General features: G+C 45.6%; 1 protein-coding gene across 4 annotated transcripts in view; it reads right to left on the bottom strand.

The window, feature by feature from the left end:
• WWP2 (WW domain containing E3 ubiquitin protein ligase 2) overlaps positions 1-18180 on the bottom strand; it is a 181378-nt gene that overhangs the window by 101087 nt on the left and 62111 nt on the right. For all 4 annotated transcript variants that reach the window (XM_055297777.2, XM_055297778.2, XM_063611584.1 and 1 more), the window contains one exon: positions 478-615. In XM_055297777.2, coding sequence (XP_055153752.1) covers positions 478-615 — 138 coding nt within the window. The remainder of the gene's footprint in view (positions 1-477; positions 616-18180) is intronic.

An 18180-nucleotide genomic window follows, 5' to 3' on the forward strand; every position in this document is an offset into this window, starting at 1 on the left:
AGAGCAGGGGACACTCTCCAAATTCCCTGTTCTGTCTGCATTTTGCTAGTGTGTATCTCTAAAAGAACAGAGTCCCCTTCCCAACCAATGCCTCTCATAAAAACACCTTCAACCTCCCCAAAAAGTATAACTGTATTGGGAAGGAAAATAATGGGCCAAAGTCACATTTGATAAAGAGATTTCATTTTCCAAAGTCCATATGGGATGAAAGATGTTTTTCTCTGCTATCAAACCAAACAATTACACATTTACAAAGACTGGACATTTACTGTGGCCCTTGATCAGAAAGCAGCCCTTGAAAATTCATGTCGTGATATTGATCCAGGGTGCTAAGAAGAATCGGGGCTAGCTATGGGCCAGGCTGAGTGGGAATCAAACCAAGATGCCTAGTAGAAGAACCAAGCTCTCAGCACCTCCTGGCCCCTGCCCAGCCCCACCCTGTCCCGGCACAGTCCTGAGGAGCAGGGCGGCACTCACCATCTGTCACGGCACTGCCATTAGGCACATTTCCCAGATCAACAGTCGGCCCGTCCAGGAAAATTGTCAGCTCTCCGCCTGAGACAACGCTGCCTTTGTTCTCCGTCTGCAGGTTCAGGGTCAGCTGCGTGTTCTCCACTGTGGGGTACAAAAGGCAACATGGACGGGCTAAAGCAAATGCACCCCAAGTTAAGATTCTCTAAATTAGAAGCTCTCATTTCACCTTTGCTGGCTTCTCTGGGAATGCTTTCTCCGCATCTTCAAATTTTGCCTCGTGGCATGGAAAAAAGAGTGGGAAGGAGTATGCCTAATGAAATCACTGTCGTATCAGGCTGGAGGGGAAGCTGCACTCTTTCTAAACATTTCATATCACTGGGTCAGCACCATAATTTCCACATTACTGATGTATTAGTTTGTTTATACTTGCAGGACTGTGAGAAAAGCATAGAGATATTGATGGTGTACACACGAAGAAATTAGTTGCAAGCAATATCCCCCTGCCCATAGAAACCGAGGAGACCCTAAGGAACTGTCAACAGGAGGCATCTCCATCTAGATGAGGGGTTGCAGGGACTTATTCTTTTCTTATTTGTGTTAAAACATGTTGTTGTTTTTTTAAATTTCAATCCTGAAAATGTATTGCCTTGAAATAAGGAAAAAAAAAGTTAAAAAAATGAAACTTCAATACAGGCTGATTTAATCAGCCCCATCAGTGACTTAAGGAGAGTGAAGTGAGAAGTGGCCCAGAGCACCCCACCCCCAAGGATACCAGGCAGATTCAGTACTGTGGGTGGCTGTAGTAGAAAAACAGAACAAACTGACTGGAGGCAGAAGCACCAAGCCCTAGGCAGGCTAGAAACTGCTGCACACACACCCTCCACCCTGCTACTGAACTTGGCTGTGCTGAATAGCTTCTGTCTAGTTAAGTGTTTAGTCCACACTGAATATTTCAGTTCCCTTCAGTTCAGTCCAGCCAGGAGCTATGGCCTTCAGTTCAGGGCTGTTTAATAATTACCAAGAGGGAATCAGCCTTTATGAGGATTTCCATGGGGTCCATCCACACCACACCTTACAAAACCAGACCAGGCAACTGCCACGTATCTGAACCTCCCTCCCCACCTGCCCCACCCAGTCCAACATTTTGTTTTATTTCTTAGTTGCTACTGCATGATTATAAGCTATCTTACCTGTTTTCTAGAACAAGGTAGAGTACGTATAAATGTCTCCATAAGCACACTAAGGTAAATTTCAGCACTTTCTAGAGATAACACCCCTTCCCCCCACCCCCCCCCCCAAAAAGACTGCTCTAAATCCCTCTACAGATACAACCCTTTAAGAACTTAGCAGAAAATTCTGGATCAATTCAAGGATCTATTATAATAAGATAGAAACCAGTTACCCTTCGGGTTTTCAAGCTCTCCTAAGCGCTCTACCTTCCCTTAATCTCTCTTCCCTGCCATGGATCTCTCCAACTCTTTTCTGAGTGAGTCTGCTGCTATTTTCAGCCGGTTCCACTGGGGGCCTTGGTGAGTACTAAACGTTTCTATAAAATAACACTTGTAGTTTCCAAAGGAAACGAGTTCCTTCAAAAGCCAAGGAGTATGGGATGGAACTGAGGCCTTTCAACCCCCAGCCACCTCTTGCCATCCCTGGGAGTGGCCACTTGGGAAGCACCTGCTCTAGCCCCAGCAGAGCCTAACCCTACAGCTTAGTCCACATCCTGAATGCAGCCTTGGGAGAGATCCCTGCCCAGGCTGCCCAGCTAAGCTGCTGCCAAATCTGGCCCCCTGAAACTATGCAATCATAAGTGTTGATTATTGCGGGCTTTTTTTTTTTTTTTAAGTCAAGGAGGGTCTCCCTCCTCCATTATGCCAAGATCCAGTGCCTAAGTCTCTGGCAATAGGGTTTTTAAGCACGTGGGTTAAGAGGGGGTGTGGTCAGGCACTCTGAGTTTAATTCACAGTTCTAGTCCCTGAGAGCTGTGCAGTGTGAAGCAAAGGACCTAACCTGAGCATCAGTCTCCCTACCTGCAAAACAGGGGTAATCATGGCACCTTTTTCAGAGCACTCTTGCAAAGAAGTAAATGGCACCTACCGAGTTCCTAATAAGCTGTCACTTTTATCATCTGCCTGTTGACTTTCCTGTTTTTAGGAAGAGTCCTAATTCCTCTTGGTCTAACGTCTCATTCACTGTATTTGTTTTTTGTTTTGTTTTTTAATTTTTTTTATAGAGACGTGGTTCACTATGTTGCCCAGGCTGGTCTCGAACTCCTGGCCTCAAGCAATCCTCCCACCTCGGCCTCCCAAAGTGCTGGGATAACAGGAGTGAGCCACCGCACCCTAGCCTTCATTCATTTTATAGTTATTCTTCTCTTGATCCTTCTGTTCCTTCTGAGACTTTTTTGGGCTGTGGCCACAGAATCTTCCAAGGTAAGCCACAGACCCATCACGCAGACAAACCATCTTTTCATCTTGTTTCCAGGTCATCTCCTAAAGGCGCCCAGCCTTCTTGGCTCCAGGACACATACCGCTGTTGGAAGCGTGCTGAGGGATGAGCATTCCGGAAGGCTCCTTGAGTCCTGTCCTGATACCTCAAAGGTCATCGTTTCATAAATGAAGTGTGGGCACTTTTTTTTCGTCCTTCCTGGAGGACTGATGATGTTCAACAGGAAAGTGGAGGAACCCAAGGCCTCTTGCTGCTCATTTCTACCCCCATGGCAGTCACACTGCCATGGGCCTTGGACAGAAGCCAGAGAGATAGCCTGAATTTTCCTCTCCATGGTCACATCTCAGGGATCCAAGTTAGCTCTTCTATCTAGTTTATCTACTCATTGTCTCCAGTGGAATCATTATATATTTGAAGGCTCAGAAGCCACCATACAACACATTGAGACATATTTTGCCTTCAAAAAGAGCCAATGGGCTGGGTGCAGTGGCTCATGCCTGTAATCCCAGCACTTTGGGAGGCTGAGGTAGGAGGATCACTTGAGGCCAGGAGTTTAAGACAAGCATGACTAACACAGTGAGACCCTGTCACTACAAAAATTTAATTAAAAGGAGCCATCCAGGCTCAGTGGCTCATGCCTGTAATCCCAGCACTTTGGGAGGCCAAGGAGGGTAGATTGCTTGAGTCCAGGAGTTCAAGACCAGCCTGGGCAACATGATAAAACCCCATCTCTAATCAAAATACCAAAAATTAGCTGGATATGGTAGTAGGCAACTGTAGTCCCAGATACTGAGGAGGCTGAGATGGGAGAATTAGCTGAGCCCGGGAGGTCAAGGCTGCAGTGAGCCAAGACCACGCCACTGCACTCCAACTTAAGCAACCAGAATGAGACTCTGTCTCAAAAAAATAAAATAGGACTGGGCATGGTGGCTCAGGCCTGTAATCCCAGCACTTTGGGAGGCTGAGATGGGCTGCGATGGGTGGGTCTCTTGAGCTCAGGAGTTGGAGACCATCCTGGGCAACATGGTGAGACCCTGTCTCTATTAAAAATACAAAAAATTAGCCAGGCCTGGCGGGGTGCACCTGCGGTCCCCACTACCTGGGAGGCTGAGGTGGGAGGATTGCTTGAGCCTGGGGTGGGGGCAGACATTGCAGTGAGCCAAGATTGCGCCACTGCACTCCAGCCTGGGTGACAGAGCGAGATCCTGTCTCAAAAAATAAATTAATTTAATTTAAATTTAAATAGCCAATGAGGAGAGGGAGGGCCTTTTTTCTTTAAACTCAATTTTTGAGAACATAACCCTCCTCTGTTCTATTTGAGACCTCTGGCTGTCACCATGATAATCAAGTGATCTAATTTACTGTCACCGAGAGCAAGGCAACCTGATGCCACATGCTTCACATGAAAGAGGGGGATAGAGAAACATTAAATGATACCATGAGGAAGCAATCAGATGCCAGAATGTGAGGCATCCATACAATAACTGTCCTGAACTCCTGAAAAAGTCAATATCATTAAATTCATTTAAAGAAAAAAAAAAGGAGGCAGGATGGAGACTCTTCTAGATCTAAAGAAAACCAACAAATGCCATGCATGAATTTTGACTAAACCTTGGTTTGAAAAAAATACATTCTTAGGATAAATGGAGAAATTTGCATACAAACTGAATATTAGATGATGTTTGAAATTATCGTTAACGTTTTTAGGTTCAATAGCAGTACTATGGTTTTATGGACAGGCACGGTGGCTCACGTCTGTAATTCCAGCACTTTGGGAGGCCGAGGTGGGCGGATCACCTGAGCTTAGGAGTTCGAGATCAGCCTGGCCAACATGGTGAAACCCCATCTCTACTAAAAATACAAAAATTAGCCAGGCATGGTGGCACACGCCTGTAATCCCAACTACTTGGGAGGCTAAGGCAGGAGAATCACTTAAACCCAGCAGGCGGAGATTGCAGTGAGCCAGGATCGTGGCACCACATTCCAGCCTGGAAACAGAGCAAGACGCTGTCTCAAAAAAAAAAAAAAAAAATTTACTTTGGTTTTATATGAGAATGTCTTATTCTTGGGAGATGCAAGAGTAGATGAGAATGATACATGCATGTATTTTCAAGTGATTTTTTAGAAGAATAGGGTGAGGTTTTGGGGAGTAAAGTGTCACGATATCTGCAATTTACCTTCAAACGGCTCAGGAAAAAAAAATACACCCAGCCATATACTATAATAATATATAGATAGAATGAATTTGGCAAAAAAATGTTAACAAGTGCCAGAAATAGGTGGATGGCATTTGGGTGTTCATTGTATCACTCTTTCAATTCTTCTGTATGTTTGCAAATTTCATAATTAAACATTGGGGAAAGGTTTTTTTAAATTGGCAAGGTTATTAAAAAAATTAAACTTCAGAGAACAGAACACCTCATTATTCGCTTTTTAAAAAAATTGAGCCAGAGGAACCCTATAATACATAATGGGACTAAAGAAACCATTAGCTAATTGAGTGACAGATTCGAGCATACAGGGGAGGCTGAAAGGCATAAGTGTGGCTGGAAAACATATACTAGAACCTTAGTTATAAATAGCAGTCTTAGCCACCTCACCTCTGGGGCCCTCTGTTTTCACTACAGCCGTGCAGACGGCTCTACAGAGGCCCTTTCTCTTCCAGTATGTCTTCCTGCTGCCTTTGGAGGCATTGCTCAAAATCAAGAAACCCATGAAAAAGTAGGTTTAGTGAGTCTATTTCCATAACTGGAATCTGAGTTAGCATATAGGAAGCTCACCAGCTCCCCTCAAGCTCATCAGGCCCTGCTCTATCCGCATTCGTGCTGTTCACATCCGTGCCTTGAGCACCTACTATTCTAGTGACTCAACAGGAACAAGGTGGGCAAAAATCTGTGCTCCTAGAGCATTTAAATTCTATTTGGGAGAAACAGACAATAAGCAATTTCTTTTTTCCCTTAAAAAAAAAGGCAAATTGCATAATCTGTTAGAAGGTGGCAAGTGCAGGCTGGGTGCCATGGCTCACGTCTGTAATCCCAGCACTTTGGGAGGCCAAGGCAGGCGGATCATTTGAGGTCAGGAGTTTGAGACCAGCCTGGCCAACATGGTGAAACCCCGTCTCTACTAAAAATACAAAACATGAGCTGGGTGTGGTGGCGGGCACCTGTAATCCCAACTACTCGGGAGGCTGAGGCAGGAGAATCACTTGAACCCGAGAAACAGAGGTTGCAGTGAGCCGAGATTGCACCATGGTACACAGCCTGGGCAACAAGAGCGAAACTCCGTCTCAAAAAAAAAAAACTAAAAAAAATTTTTTTAATGAAATAAAAAATTTTTTAAAAAGAAGGTGGCAAGTGCAATAGGAAAAAATAAAAGAAGGGGGATGAAGAATGCTAAGCTGGGAGAGGATGTGGGGTAGAGAAGAAAAACCTCCCTGGGAAGGTGACAATTGAGCAAAGACTAAAGGATGGGGGAGGTCACGTGGGTATCTGGAGGAAGAATATTCTAGGCAGAGGAAAAAGCAAGCCAGAGGTGCTAGGTGAGAGAGCAAGCCTAGCATGTCTGGGGAATGGCAGGGAGGCCAGGGCAGCTGGAGTGGAGCGAGGGAAGAGAGGAGCAGATGAGGGCAGGAGGTAACCAGAGCCTCCAAGTCAGGCCTTGGGACAAGGTCCTTGGCAATTGTTCAACATGGGATGGGGCTCCATTACAGGGTTTTGAGCAAGGAAGTGACCTGATTCCTGCTGTAGCACAACCAGTCTGGCTACAGGAGAAGCGCTGAGGTACACAAGACCAGGTAGGAGGTCACTGTGGTAATCCAGGCAAGAGCAGATGGTGGTCTGGGCAAAGGTGATGGCAGTATCTTTAAGAAACACAGTGTCTAAGAAGATTCTACCCTGGCCTCCTCCCTAGCATGAGTTAGAAAGCCCCAGGACTCCCCACCGAGCACATCAGCCAGGCCCACAGGCCTGCTGATCTCTTGGAATCAAAGCTTTGGGCAAGTCATAGGCAGGGGCTGCAAACAGTGCCAATTTAGAGCATGGCTAGAGGAAGTCTGATTCAATTAGAACTAAATGGAACATATATAATGAAAATATTCAGCTGGCAAGAGGCTTAGGTTTCACCGAGAAAGCCAAAGGCCTGAGCTCATGCTAACTTCAGTAATCAGCAAACATACTTCTTCAGCTATACGACTGCACCCTTCTGTTCCAAGTAATAAGGGGTTACCAATACCTTCTAATGCTACTTTATGGAGGTTGACAGACAGCAGTAAGGCTGAATATGAGAATCTAGGGAAAAAGACTCTGGGAAGTCCCCAGGGACTGTGCCCTTTGAAAGACAGCCCTTTAAAAGCCAGCATACCAAGAGAGACAACCAGACACCAGGTGCCTCCTGATGGAAATACATATCACCACACCAGAGAAAAAAAAGAACCAAGGTCAGTCTCAGCCTCTAGATCTGCCCATGAGGAACAGAGAAACACGTGGAACCACACTTTAGGGAGACACACAGCAAAATCCAAAGTGTGGGAAACTGTAAAGGACACGCTGTCCAGTTTCTTCAACAACACACTGCAAGGAGTAAAAAGAGGGAGGACAACCTCTAAGTTAAGAGAGACTGAAGAGATATATCAATCTTGTTTGGTTCCTGACTCAGACAAAACGATGGCTTAAAAAGGCTGAGCGCAGTGGCTCACGCCTGTAATCCCAGCACTTTGGGTGGCCAAGGCAGGGGGCTTGCTTGAGTCCAAGAGTTGGAGACCAGCCTGGGCAACAAAGTGAGACCCCATCTCTATAAAAAATAAAATAAAATAATTAGTTGGATGTGATGGCGTGCACCTGCGGTCTCACCTTCATGGGAGGCTAGGCAGGAGGATCACTTGAGCCCAGAAGGTCAAGGCTGCAGTGAGCCATGTTTGCATCACTGCACTACAGCGTAGACAACAGAGCAAGATCCCATCTCAAAAAATAAAAAGGTTGGGCCAGGCACGGTGGTTCACAGCTGTAATCCCAGCACTTTGGGAGGCCAAGGCAGGCAGATCACTTGAGTTCAGGAGTTTGAGACCAGCCTGGCCAACATGGCAAAACCCTATCTCTACTAAAAATACAAAAATTAGCCAGGTGTGGTGGCACATATCTGTAATCCCAGCTAACTTGGGAGGCTGAGGCACAAGAATCACTTGAACCCAGGAGGCAGAGGTTGCCATGAGCTGAGATCCATGTCACTGCACTCCAGCCTGAGTGATGGAGTGAGACTCTGTCTCAAAAAACATTAAAAAAATTTTAAAAATAAAATGAAAGGGTTACACTACAACTGGGGACATGTAAAAACTGACTAGATAGTTCAAAATATTAAATCACTACCATTGAGTTTTCTAGGTATGAAATTGGCATCATGGGTTGGGTTTTTAAGAGTCCTTATCTTTTAGAGAAATACACTAAAATATTAATATTTGTAGTTGAAGTATGTCTGGGATTTTCATAAAATTAATCCAGCAGGGGTGGGATGGGAAGTTAGATGAGACAGGAATGGCCTGTCATAGATGGCTGCTGAACTGGGTAACGGCATGTGGGGATTCATCGACGATTTTTCCACGTCTGTGTATGTTTCACATTTCCTATAATAGTTTTTGTTCTAGTAACTGGCCACTATCAAAACAAAACAAAACAAAACAAACAAACAAAGAAGGCAGGGCGCAGTGGCTCACACCTGTAATCCTAGCACTTTGGGAGTCCGAGGCAGATGGTTCGCTTGAGCTCAGGAGGTCGAGACCCGCCTGGGCAACATGGTGAAACCCTGTCTCTATTAAAAACACAAAAATTAGCCGGGCATGGTGGTACCTGCCTATAGTCCCAACTACTTAGCGGGCTGAGGCGGAATAATCACTTGTGCCTACGAGGTCAAGGCTGCAGTGAGCTGAGATCGGGCTACTGCACTCCAGCCTGGGTGACAAAGTGACACTGTCTCAAAAAAAAAAAAAAGTTTTTGTTTTTTTCCATGCCAGCATGCCTAAGGCACTAACAGCAACTATAACAATAAAAACTTGAAAAAATTTGACAAAATATGGTTTAAAATATAAAAAGGTAGAAGACATATCAGTCAAGCTGTTTGGGGAATAACTCTTACTCTTATTTTTCCTCCCTTCAAAGCCTCAGATTTGCAAATGGCTTCAAGTTAATAATTTCCTATTGAGAAGAGTTTGTACGTGCAGCAAGGATGAGTCATATTTTTCTAAGAGTTACTTTTTCCCTTTCTTGACCTGGATTTTTAAAAATATGTTGTTTGCATGTGGTACTAATAAATATAGATAAATAGGGCATGGAAATTGCCATCCTTATTCCAACAAAAGAAAAAAAACTACATAAACTGTAACTGCCAAACCATGCTACTATAATGCAATTCCATTACAAAATCCAGAACTCTTGCCTGGGCAGTTTCACAGCAAATGTATGAAAGAACTTTCTAGTTTGGGGTCTTTTCTCATTATTGTCCCTCCCCACCCCATACCACCGAAATGTATGTGCATGTCAAAGGAAAAATAGTTCTGTTTTCTTTTTGTTCCTAATTCAGAATACAAATGTTAAGATTTACCTGGAAATTTGAGAAATATGAAACAAGAAAGAAAGGAGGATTTTTAAAGGGAAGCCAAGGACACCAGGATTAAGAGTCTCTGAAGCCCGATGAAGACGTGACTGATTTGGCAATTAACATAAGACCTGCTTAGTGGAACAAGCCTCCTTCTTCCTGCCTCCCTCTGCCCTCAATCCCATAGGCCCATCAAAAGCGGGTGAGAGTAAGCAGCACTTCATTAACAGGCCTGTGTTCATTCTACACATAACTGCAAACACTGGTACACAGAGGAAGGGAACCGGGGGAAATTCCAGAAGGGCACAGAGTAAACAGTCTCCTTTCCATTCCCCAGTTCCCTGAAACTCAGACACACACAGGCTGGAGTCCATCCCAGGTCTAGAGAGAAGGCTCGTTCACATTTCCTTTGCAGTAAAGGAAGCCAGATGATTCCAGGATTTACTGTTACGATGGCTCTTCGGCTTCCAACCTTAGCCAGAGCCTAACAAGAGAAAGTCTATTCTACCCAGCTAGGCCAACAGTGAACACTGGTATTCCTGTTGGGGCACAGGAATGCTGACTCTGCTCACTCCACCTCCCCGCGGCCCCCCAACACTCACACTCTGGCAGGGTCTTACCCAGAACCCAGAATGTAATGAGAACTCTGGCTTGGCCTTGCAGTCTCTTCTTTGGGCTACTACTGCTGGGAATCTACCCTTTATCATTGCTAAATTAAAGTTTTGGTCTCCTGAGGGTTGTATCAACTCTTCTAGAGAAAATAGCCTCATTTTTACAGAGCCAGTTTACAGACTTTTTCTCTGTTTCTTGTTCATTTATTCAGGAGACATTTCCTGGGCTGGGCACAGTGGCTCATCCCCGTAATCCCAACACTTTGGGAGGCCGAGGCAGGAGGATGGCTTGAGACCAGTTTGGGACCAGCCTGGGCAACAAAGTGAGACCCTCATCTCTATAAAACAGAAAAAAATTAGGCCGGGCATGGTGGCTCACACCTGTAATCCCAGCTCTTCGGGAGGCCAAGGCAGAGAGATCACCTGAGCACTGGAGTTCAAGACCCACCTAGGCAACGTGGTGAAACCCCATCTCTACTAAAAATACAAAAACTAGCCAGGCATGGTGGCATGTGCCTGTAATCCCAGCTACTCAGGTGGCTGAGGCAGGAGAATCACTTGAATCCAGGAGGAGAAGTCTGCAATGACCCAACATCATGCCACTGCGTTCCAGCTTAGGCGAAAGAGTGAGACTCTATCTGGAAAAAAAAAAAAAATTAGCTGGGCGTAGTGGCGTGTGCCTACGGTCCCAGCTACTCAGGAGGCTGAGGCAAGAGGATTACTTGAACCCAGGAGGTTCAAGTAACATTTGCTGGGTGCCCACTATCTGCCAGACAGTGCTTGAAGCTATGTTATCATGGAGAATGGAAACAGACATTGTCCCTGCTTTTAGGAACCTTACAATTCAGTGGGAGAAGTGGAAGTAACAAGGAAATGTAAAGTGGCAACTGTAAGAAAAGGTTTCATGCAAGAGGTATTAACATATGGTCCCCTGAGCAGCCAGATGCTTGGCCTGGTCAGCACATCAGGAAAAGTTTCTTGAGAAACTGGTAACTGTCATCTAAATTTCCAGAAGACAGCTAGCAGGGTAGGGCAGGGCAGGGAGGAAGACCATCCAGGCAGGGGAAATGTTGTGTGCAAAGGTCCTGTGGCACAATGAGCTGGGTGCATTCAGGAAAGCGGGCAGAGATGAGTTGGGCTGGACTGGAATGAGATCCAAATGGGTGGGAGGGCTGAGTGGTCACTGGACGTTGCAGTGCCTTGTGACATGCTCTGTTAGAGAGTTTTTCTGTATCCTAAGAGCCACCGCACAGTGCTAAAGGGTTTTTTAACTGAGGTGTGACAAGATCAGCCTTGCTGGATTAATAATCATTCTGGCTGTGGTGTGGAAAACAAGCCGGAGGAAAGGAAGGACAGAAACAGGCAGAGCAGACAGGAGGCTGCAGATGAAAATTTTGGCAGCCAAGAAAGGACTAGAGCAGGAGAAGTGGAGCTGAAGAAGTGGGCAGACTTGCAAAAGTAAAAATCAAGAGAATCTGAAAAGAGATTAGAAAATGGGGTGGGCAAGAGGGGTCGGGTATCGAAGACGGCTCCTGGGTTTCTAAAGCACTTAACTGGACAAATAGAGGCTATATACGATGAAATACAGAATACCAGAACAGGACCAAGTCTGAGGAGGAGGTGACTTGCACATGTTGAGGTGCTTCTGACAGGGAAACACCTGTCAGGGAACACCACAGGGAAACACCAAGAGAGTCGTCAGATATGTGGGAAGAGAGTACAGAAGTGATTCAAATCTGTGGCTCACCTGCACACAGTGGTTTGCATAGAGAGGAAGTTCAAATAGGGATGAGATCATGGAAGAAGAGGATGGAATAATAGGAAACTCCCATATTTAACAGTTAAATAGATGATGACCTTGCCAAGACGGGCAGATCACCTGAGGTGAGGAGTTCAAGACCAGCCTGGCTAACATGGCGAAACCCTATTTCTACTAAAAATATAAAAATTAGGCCAGGCACGGTGGCTCACGCCTGTAATCCCAGCACTTTGAGAGGCCAAGGCAGGTGGATCACCTGAGGTCAGGAGTTCAAGACCAGCCTGACCAACATGGAGAAACCTGTCTCTACTAAAAATACAAAATTAGCCAGGCATGGTGGTGCATGCCTGTGATCCCAGTTACTCAGGAGGCTGAGGCAGGAGACTCGCTTGAACTCAGGAGGCAGGGGTTGTGGTGAGCTGAGATCACGCCATTGCACTCCAGCCTGGGCAACAAGAGCGAAACTATGTCTCAGAAAAAACTAATAATAGATGATGACCTTGCAAGGAAGACAGAGAAGAATAGCTGGAGAGACGGGAGGAAGATCAAGAAGGGTTCCTGGGAAGGCAGGAAAGGGGAGCCTCTAAGCATGGATGGGGCATCTGCCCTTAGGAGGAGGGAAAGAAAGGAAGGTGGATTCGGCACTCATGTCCTCGTTTCGGTACATAACGGACTCATCAACCAGGACCACCCTTATTTCTCTTGATTCAGGGTCCCAGTGCTCTACATGCAAGGCCCCTGCAGCTACACACATTTTCCTTTACTTACAAAAGAAAAAGTACATATGCACACACAATTCAGCACCAGTTACCCATTACAGTCACCCATGTAACAAGGCACCCCAGAAGGGGTCTCGGGAACCAGCTGTGGATCCTCTGAAAACAGGATACAAAGACTTCATCCATCTTGGTAAATCTCTCAAGCCGTAGCATATTTTAATTTTTTAAAAGGGACTTGGGGAAATAAATACAGATCTGAGAAGGTTAAGTCTTTAGAACAAATTATCAGTTCACATCATTACTGCTGCCTTGTCATTAGCACTCCTCTTCTCCAAGGGGAGGGAGAGTCCCCACCACACCATTAATCCCCTGCCCAGGCCCTGCCTAGCTCCAACAGATCACCCATGCTCTGTGCCCTCAGGAACCGCAGCGGCCACAACCACCTCTCTCAGTTGCCAGGTATCAAAGCCATGTTTATAAACACCTTCCAAAGAACAAACCTCCTTTTAAATGTTCTTTGCAGAGCAAAATGTAGGAGTCCTCTCAGAAAATTATTTTTTAAGGTTACAATTCTGCTTTTAAAAAAATTCCCCTTTTTATACATTGGGTTTTTTTTACAAATTATAATTTCAGATGAGGGAGCTATTATGCCCCAATTAAGATTTGGATTAGTGATTATAAAGCGTATACAACAACATGGAAAATTATTCATACCACAATGTTAAGTTTTTATTTTTTTTTTTGAGATGGAGTCTCTCTGTCGCCCAGGCTGGAGTGCAGTGGCACGATCTTGGCTCACTGCAACCTCTGACATTGTAGAATGCACCCTATTATTAAAACCATGTAAAAATAAGTATACAAAGGGGCAAAGAAATAAATGAACCTGGGAAAAATGATAAGTTGTGTTTGAGCAGTAAGATTATGAAATAAAGATTTTCTTTGTTCAATTTCCACTAATTCCACAGTAGTTTTTTTTTTTTTTTTTTTTTTTTCATAATTTCCATTTCAGTTAAACATCAGACATGTATGCAGGAGTGTCGACAAGTGAAATGACACAAGGCATGAGATTTTCTTGCAAATACTTCCCCAAAAGATGGGAGCTAAAGATGAAGGAGAAGTGGACGTGTGCTGGTTATCATTAAAGCTGGGTAACTGGTGCTGGATGGTCCATTATTCTCTCCACTTTTTTTTTTTTTTTTTTTGAGACAGAGTCTTGCTCTGTCACCCAGGCTGGAGTACAGTGGTGCGATCTCGGCTTACTGCAAGCTCCGCCTCCCGGGTTCACACCATTCTCCTGCCTCAGCCTCCCAAGGAGCTGGGACTACAGGCGCCCGCCATCGCGCCCGGCTAATTTTTTTTTTTTTTGTATTTTTAGTAGAGACAGAGTTTCACTATGTTGGCCAGGCTGGTCTCGTACTCCTGGCCTTGTGATATGCCCGCCTTGACCTCCCAAAGTGCTGGGATTACAGGAATAAGCCACCACACCTGGTCTACTTTTCTTTTTTCTTTTTTTTTTTTTTTTGAGACGGAGTTTCACTCTTGTCACCCAGGCTGGAGTGCAGTGGTGTGATCTCAGCTCACTGCAACCTCTGCCTCCCCAGTTCAAGCGATTCTCCTGCCTCAGCCTCCTAAGTAGCTGGGATTATAGGCACCCACCACCACGCCCAGCTAATTTTTGTATTTTTAGTACAGATGGGGTTTCATGATGTTGGCCAGGCTGGTCTCAAACTCCTGACCTCCGGTGATCTGCCCACCTCAGCCTCCAAAAGTGCTGGGATTACAGGCATGAACCACTGTGCCTGGCTGCTTCTCTCTACTTTTATTTATGTTTGAAATTTTCCATAGTAAAAAGTTTAAGAAGTATTTCCCAGGCACGGTGTGGTGGCTCACGTCTGTAATCCCAACACTTGGAGAGGCCAAGGTGGGAAAATCCCTTGAGCCCAGTTTGAGACCAGGCTGGGCAACATAGGGAGATCCTGTGTCTACAAAAAATGTAAAAACTTAGCCAGGCATAGTGGCATGCACCTGTGGTCCCAGCTACTTGGGAGGCTGAGGTGGGAGGATCACTTGAGCCCAGGAGGTCAAGGCTGCAGTAAGCTGTGATCACGCCACTACACCTCAGCCTCTCAGCCTGGGCAACAGAACAAAACCCTGTATCAAAAAAAAAAAAAAAACCACTTCTGCTATATAATATCGTCTTTACAATAAATAATATTAGCTTTCACAATAAAAAATAATGTGCTCATCAAAAAAATTCAAATACAGAAAGGTAAAATATGACACCTACTCCACACACACATTCCAAAGCCTTTCCCATGGTATCGCCACTTTAGTTTTTTGGTTTTTGGTCTTTTTTTGTTTTGTTTTGTTTACTTTTTTTTGAGATGGGGTCTCGCTCTGTTGCCCTGGCTGGAGTGCAGTGGCACCATCTCAAATCACTGCAACCTCTGCCTCCTGGGTTCAAGCAGTTCTCCTGCCTCAGCCTCCTGAGTAGCTAGGACTAAAGGTGCCTGCCACCATGCCTGGCTAATTTTGTATTTTCAGTAGAGACGGGGTTTCACCATGTTGGTCAGGCTGGTCTCGAACTCCTGGCCTCAAGTGATCCACCCACCTCAGCCTCCCAAAGTGCTGGAATTACAGGTGTGAGCCACCGCACCCAGCCAGTATCGCCCACTTTGAAAAACTTTGTATGAAGTGATTGCAAACACACGCACAAATATACATATAAAAGCTACAGATGCAAGGCCGGGTGCAGTGGCTCATGCCTGTAATTCCAGAGCCTGAAGCGGGTGGATCACCTGAGCTCAGGAGTTCGAGACCAGCCTGGCCAACAAAGTGAAACCCCATCTCTACCAAAAATACAAAAATTAGTCAGGCATGGTTGTGCATGCCTGTAATCCCAACTCCTTGGGAGGCTGAGGCAGGAGAATCACTTGAACCCGGGAGGTGGAGGTTGCGGTGAGCCGAGATCGCACCACTGTACTGCAGTCTGGGTGACAGAGTAAAACTGTCTCAAAAAAAAAAAAAAAAAAAGCCACAGATGCAAAGTTGAGGTCATTCTAGGCCCAAAGCTCTGCCCTTTGATTTTTCACTTGTAATCTATGAATCTTTTCAAATATATACAGATGCAATCTATCCACTCAAGAGGGTTTGGGGATTCCTCCTTCCAAGAGAATAAAATCATGCAATACATGTGTTATAAACATTAATTAATTGAGGGAGAGAGGAAAGGGGCAAGAGGAAGGAAAAAAGGAAGGAACAAAGCGGGGTGGGGAGAGGGGGGAGGAGGGAAGGAGGGAGGGAGGGATATTATTTTCTGAGAAGTGTGTGCCTTCCTGTCCTGGAGGTAATAAACAGCACCCCCAGGCCAGGCCAGGCACTGAAGTCAGAGTCCCACTCTGTACCTAACAGTGGCATTAACTGCCCACTTACGTGACTGTGACACTCTTACTCTGATCCAGGATTACCTTCCCTTTCGACAGACCACTCTCCCACAAAGAATAAGCCTCCTACACTAAGAAAAATACTCCAAGAATCCTGGTAGTCTGAAGGAAAAGGGAAAATCAAACACTGCAACGAGATAAATGAGGTCTGATGTTAACATGGCTATTCTGGCAGCCGCGGCACCTCCCCTGGGAGAACCCGGGCGGCTGGAATGGACGGTCAGGCGGAAGCCGCCCGAATGACTGGTGCAGAGCAGAGGCCCAAACACCAGATGAAGTGTTTCAGTTTTGTTTTTGGCAAGGGGAAGGAAACAGCTCACATTCAGGCAACAATCTCATTTTCCTGTCACCAGGTCAAGGCCACCATTCCGGGCCTGCAGCAGGTGTTCATTTAGGGCCTGAACGATACACGGCTGATGAGAAACAGCACAGGCCCTGGAGAAGATAGCCCAACGCCCCTATGCCACAGGCTCAAGAGGAATGGAAGAAGTTTCTAGAACTGTACAAATATAATCCTACATTAATGGTAACCTGATTTCGAAGAAAAGTTTCTTCTGAAGACAAGGTGATCCAATTTTAACAAAAATTTTGGCTGGGCACAGTGGCTCAAGCCTGTAATCCCAGCACTTGGGGAGGCTGGGGCAGGTGGATCACTTGAGGTCAGGAGTTCGAGGCCAGCAGGGCCAATATGGTGAAACCCCTTCTCTACTAAACATATAAAAATTAGCTGGGCATGGTGGCACGCGCCTGTAATCCCAGCTACTTGGGAGGCTGAGGCAGAAGAATCGCTTGAACCCAGGAGCAGAGGCTGCAGTGAACGAGATCACGCCACTGCACTCCAGCCTGGGCAAGAGAGCAAGGCTCCATCTCAAAGAAAAAAAAAAAGAAAAAAAATTTTAAATTAAAAAATTTGTAAATACAAATAAATAAATAAAAGAAGAGAAGTTTCCCAGTCTTCCTCCAGGGACTCAACCTCTAGACCTGCACTGTCCAGTATGGGGGCTACAGCTACCTGCAGCCACGGAGCACTTAGAAGGTGGCTGGTATGGATTAAGATGTGCTGTGTGTCAGAAAGACACACCTGAGGCCAAAAGGTATGTAAAATATCTCATTAGTACTTTTCTTTACACTGATTACATGTTAAAATAACATTTCAGATATGTGGAAATAAGATACATTATTAAAATTAATTTCACCTGTGTTTTTGTTCTTACTTTTTTCTTTTTCGGGACACAGTCTCGCTCTGTCACCCAGGCTGGAGTGCAGTGGCGCGATCTTGGCTCACTGCAATCTCTGCCTCCTGGGTTCAAGCGATTCTCCTGCCCTAGCCTCCCAAGTAGCTGAGATTACGTGCCACCGTGCCTGGCTAATTTTTGTACTTTTAGTAGAGATGGGGCTTTGCCATGTTGGCCAGGCTGGTCTTGAATTCCTGGCCTCAAATGATCCATGGGCCTCAGCCTCCCAAAGTGCTGGGATTGCAGGCGTGAGCCACAGTGCCCAGCCTATGTTTTTACTTATTTTTAATATGGCTAGTAGCAAATTCTAAATTATACACACACCTCGAATTCTGGTACAGCACTGATCTAGCACCTGCCTCCTCCCTGCCATTGGCCTCCTGTGTGACTTGACAAGAACCAGCCTGTTCCTGCCTCAAAGCTTCCCACATGCTGTTCCCTCCACCTAAAATGCTTTTCTCCTGTTCCTCTAGACAATTCCTTTTTCTCTTTCTGGTGTCCAGGTGTCACTTCCTCCAGGAAGCCTTCCTTGATAAACACACATGCATGTACGCACACACACACATACACACACACACACCCCCACCCAGGCCAGGCAAAGTCTCCCATGATGCATTCCCAGATCATCCTGTACTTTGCTCCATCGCATCTGTCACAACTGGAATAGTTTGCACCATTTGTTCAACTTTCTGTTTTCCTCTCTAGAGTCTAAATTCCAGGAGGACAGGGATGCCGTCTGCTGTTCACCACTTCAGCGCCAGCCTCTAGCTCGGAACTCGAAGGTGCTTACTGCACGAAAGCTGATAGATCAGCGTCAGGCCCTGCCCCTGCTACAAGAGAGCCTCATGATCCTAAGAAAATGCCCTAGAGAGAAGAAAAAAACTCTTACACAAAACCCTGACCCAACAC

The sequence above is a fragment of the Symphalangus syndactylus genome, chromosome 11, assembly GCF_028878055.3.
Source record: "Symphalangus syndactylus isolate Jambi chromosome 11, NHGRI_mSymSyn1-v2.1_pri, whole genome shotgun sequence".
NCBI classification, from domain to species: domain Eukaryota; kingdom Metazoa; phylum Chordata; class Mammalia; order Primates; family Hylobatidae; genus Symphalangus; species Symphalangus syndactylus.